Raw genomic sequence first — 3,411 nt, forward strand, 5'->3', positions numbered from 1 at the left:
TGATGCCTTACCCAAAATAATGAAAGCCTACAATTCAACTGTACATTCAAGTACTGGTTTCGCTCCTGTTGATGTCAATATGCAAAATGAGCATTTAGTGTGGAAACGTCTGTATGGTAAACAATCTAGTGCAAAACCACCAATGTTAAAGACCGGTGATCTTGTTAGGCTATCAAAAAGCAAACCTTTGTTCGAAAAGGGTTACAAAGGGTACTGGACCAAGGAAATATTTATCATTTCAAAAATTCTGTACAGAAACCCTGTTTGTTATATTGTGAAGGACTTTGATGATGAAGAAATAAGGGGAGCTTTTTACGAATGTGAACTTCAAAAAGTTATCTTGTAAAATATATAGAATAGTAATTGAAAAATAAAAAACATTTAAAGTTAACGAGTCATGTCGAACGATTCATTTTACGTAACTCTCGTGAGTACGGCTTCTATGAACGTGTTTCCGGGAAACACGCAATCTCATTTTAAAGTTCAATTACCAGCTCCATTGCATTTGAATGGAAACTGGCATGTGGGTTTAGCCGAAGCATTTTTACCTAAAGCTTGGGATAATGTGTCTGCAGACTATCTTTATTTTAGGGCCGGAGTCTACGATTATACGGACAATATTTGGGATCAATTTAAGGTGCAATTTACCGGCGGAACTTTACGTGGAGATGGTTACGACGCGTACAAAAATTTATTAAAAACTATGAACAATACCATACCACCGGAAATACGATCTTCGGTATACATGTTTGTAGCATATAGTGACGATAATGAAAAAGCTTTTTGCGCCCTGAGGGCTAAAAATGGGTATGAAGTTCAAATACCTGAGGAGATGGGTAAAATCCTAGGATTGAGTTCCATGGAATGGATAAAAGAAAGATTTACGTTTCCCGAAGAACTCGTTAAAAGAAAGAAAGAGGACCCTCTCGTCCTAGATAGTTCCAATAATTTTTTCTACATCAGGAAGAGAAAAGGTCATAAAAATGCTCGAGAGTTGATATTACAAATACAACCGGGGCAATATACAAGCATTGAAAACGTCATCGAAGCTATGACCAATGAAATTCCTACGGAACATAGATCTATGATTAAAATAAACCTGAATCCCGACGGAAAAGTAAATATCAAATGTGTAAATGATTATTATCTACTGTTCACGAAAGAAAAGTCGGGTCTTGGAAGATTGTTAGGGTTTCACGAGGATCAAATGGACTATCCTCTTAGAAATTCAACTAGCAAGAGTATAGCGGATATTGACAAGGGCACTGCAAGTTTATATATTTATACAAATTTAATACTACCTCAAGTAGTTGGTGATGTCTATGCTCCGTTACTAAGGGTTCTGCCTATAGTCAATGATAAATCAACAACGTTAGCCGTCCATCGGTTTCAAAACATTGACTATTACCCATTAAGATGTCCGTCATTTGAAATGATAGAAATAGACATGAGAACTGATTATGGAGAGAATATTATGTTTAAGTTAAACAAATCAGTCATAAAACTTCATTTCATACTCAAACATGACACGAAGTAACATATACCTAAATTTCTACTTGAACCAAACCGGAAGTGGTCTTACCGGAAGTGGTCTTAGTCACTTCCGGGGACCAGTATTTCAGAGAGGAAATGGTCTTGGGAGCATTTTTAAAAGCTTAATAAGATTTATAACACCAGTTTTTAAGCCCGTTGGAAAAGCATTAGGAAGAGAAGCCCTAAGTACTGGGTCCAAAATAGCTGGTGATTACATTGCGGGTAGAAACCTAAAAGAGTCTCTGAAATCTAATTTGAGCGAAGCTGGAGCCAATTTATTACAAAAAGCGAGTCAACACTTGTCACAACCGCAAACTGGTTCGGGTCGCCGTAGAAAGCTGAAGACTAGAAATCGAAGCATAAAGAAAAAACGAACCAAGACTGACTTTTTGGACTAAAAAACAATAAACATGGTTGAGGGTATGATGTCAGAACTGGATTTATTCGCGGTACCACCGGCGAATTACAATGTTGAAAATAGTGACTACGTAATTTACAAGCCTTTGGCATCAATTTCGGATCAAGGCCCTATTGAGTTCTTTGTTCCAGGATCTAATGATCTCTATACGGACTTGGCTAAAACATTGTTACAAGTTAGAGTAAAATTACTCAAAGATGATGGTTCTGCATTAACTGCTCTAGAAACGGATGTGGGTCCTGTGAATTTGTTACACGCTGCTCTGTTTAATCAAGTAGATGTGTTTTTCGGAGATACTCAAGTTAATACTTCGACAAACGCTTATCCGTATTTGGCATTCTTTGAAACGCATCTAAATTACGGTGACAGTGCAAAAAATTCCTATCTATCTGCAAAAATGTACTACAAAGATAATCCAGTAGACGCCGCAAAAATGTTTTTAGCTGCGAATAAAAATGATAACAATGGTATGTTGAAAAGGAAAAATCGCGTAGCCCTCTCAAACCCCGTTGATATGATCGGTGATTTACATCTTGATGTGTGTCGAATGGACAAGTTTCTTTTAAATAACGTAGATGTTAGGTTTCGATTCATAAAGTCAGTAAACGAATTTGCTATTATCTCAACAATAGCAAATCAAAAATTTAAATTTAAAATATTAGACGTAACTTTACTAATTAAAAAGGTTAAGGTAAATGCGGAAATAATGTTAGCTCACGCTATGGTTCATGAAAAACATAACGTTATTTACCCTATTAACCGGACCGTTTTAAAATACTTTTCTATTAGCAGTGGTTTAACGGATATTACACGCGAAAATGTATTTATGAACAAAATGCCAGCCCGGGTAATTATTGGTTTAGTTAGAACGGCAGCCTTTAACGGCGATCTGAGTTTAAATGGTTTCGAATTTGCTCATTTCAATTTAAACTACTTGGCCTTAACAATAGGGAACCAAACATTTCCCAACCCTCCGTTTACGCCAAACTATAACGTTAACGAGTATTCCCGAGAGTATCTTTCAAATTATACGGCTTTGGACTTGTTCAAAAGAAATAAAGGAAATTGTGTTTCTTACGAAGAATATAAAGAAGGTAACGTTCTCTACGGATTTGATTTAACCCCGGAAGAGCAAGCTAGTGCTGACCATCTATCACGGAATAAACAAGGAAACTTGAGAATATAAATGAAATTTAAGTCTCCGTTGGTTCATAATGTAACGGCTATTGTTTACGCGGAATTTGAATCGGAAATAATAATTTCAAAAGATCGCACCGTGATTTACAATCCCTCAGGAGAATGAACACCGTAGAAATAAACGAATTTTTAACGTGTGAATCCGTAACAAAACCATTTTTTCTCGGTGTTTTTGCCTTTGATCAAAAACCATTACCACCCAGACAGAAAAAATATTGTTTTTGTTTGAATACGGAACCAAAATCAAGCCGAGGCCTTCACTG

At 36.4% G+C, this 3,411-nt stretch overlaps 1 protein-coding gene across 1 annotated transcript; it reads left to right on the forward strand.

The window, feature by feature from the left end:
* Positions 1–1,943: 1,943 nt before the first annotated feature.
* Positions 1,944–3,137, forward strand: LOC149653750 (uncharacterized protein F54H12.2-like). Its single transcript, XM_089847048.1, has 2 exons — positions 1,944–2,548; positions 2,741–3,137. The coding sequence occupies exons 1-2, from the start codon at positions 1,944–1,946 to the stop codon at positions 3,135–3,137; spliced, it is 1,002 nt and encodes a 333-aa protein (XP_089703174.1).
* Positions 3,138–3,411: the final 274 nt, after the last annotated feature.

The sequence above is a fragment of the Phalangium opilio genome, unplaced genomic scaffold (genome assembly GCF_054372755.1).
Source record: "Phalangium opilio isolate 3A_F unplaced genomic scaffold, DU_Popi_V2 ptg000082l_1, whole genome shotgun sequence".
Classification (NCBI taxonomy): Eukaryota; Metazoa; Arthropoda; class Arachnida; order Opiliones; family Phalangiidae; genus Phalangium; species Phalangium opilio.

Coding starts and splice junctions, on each gene's coding strand:
- LOC149653750 (XM_089847048.1), top strand. CDS start 1,944: ATGGTTGAGGGTATGATGTCAGAACTGGATTTATTCGCGGTACCACCG. Junction 2,549..2,740: donor GTTAGGTTTCGATTCATAAA/GTCAGTAAACGA, acceptor CTTTTCTATTAG/CAGTGGTTTAACGGATATTA.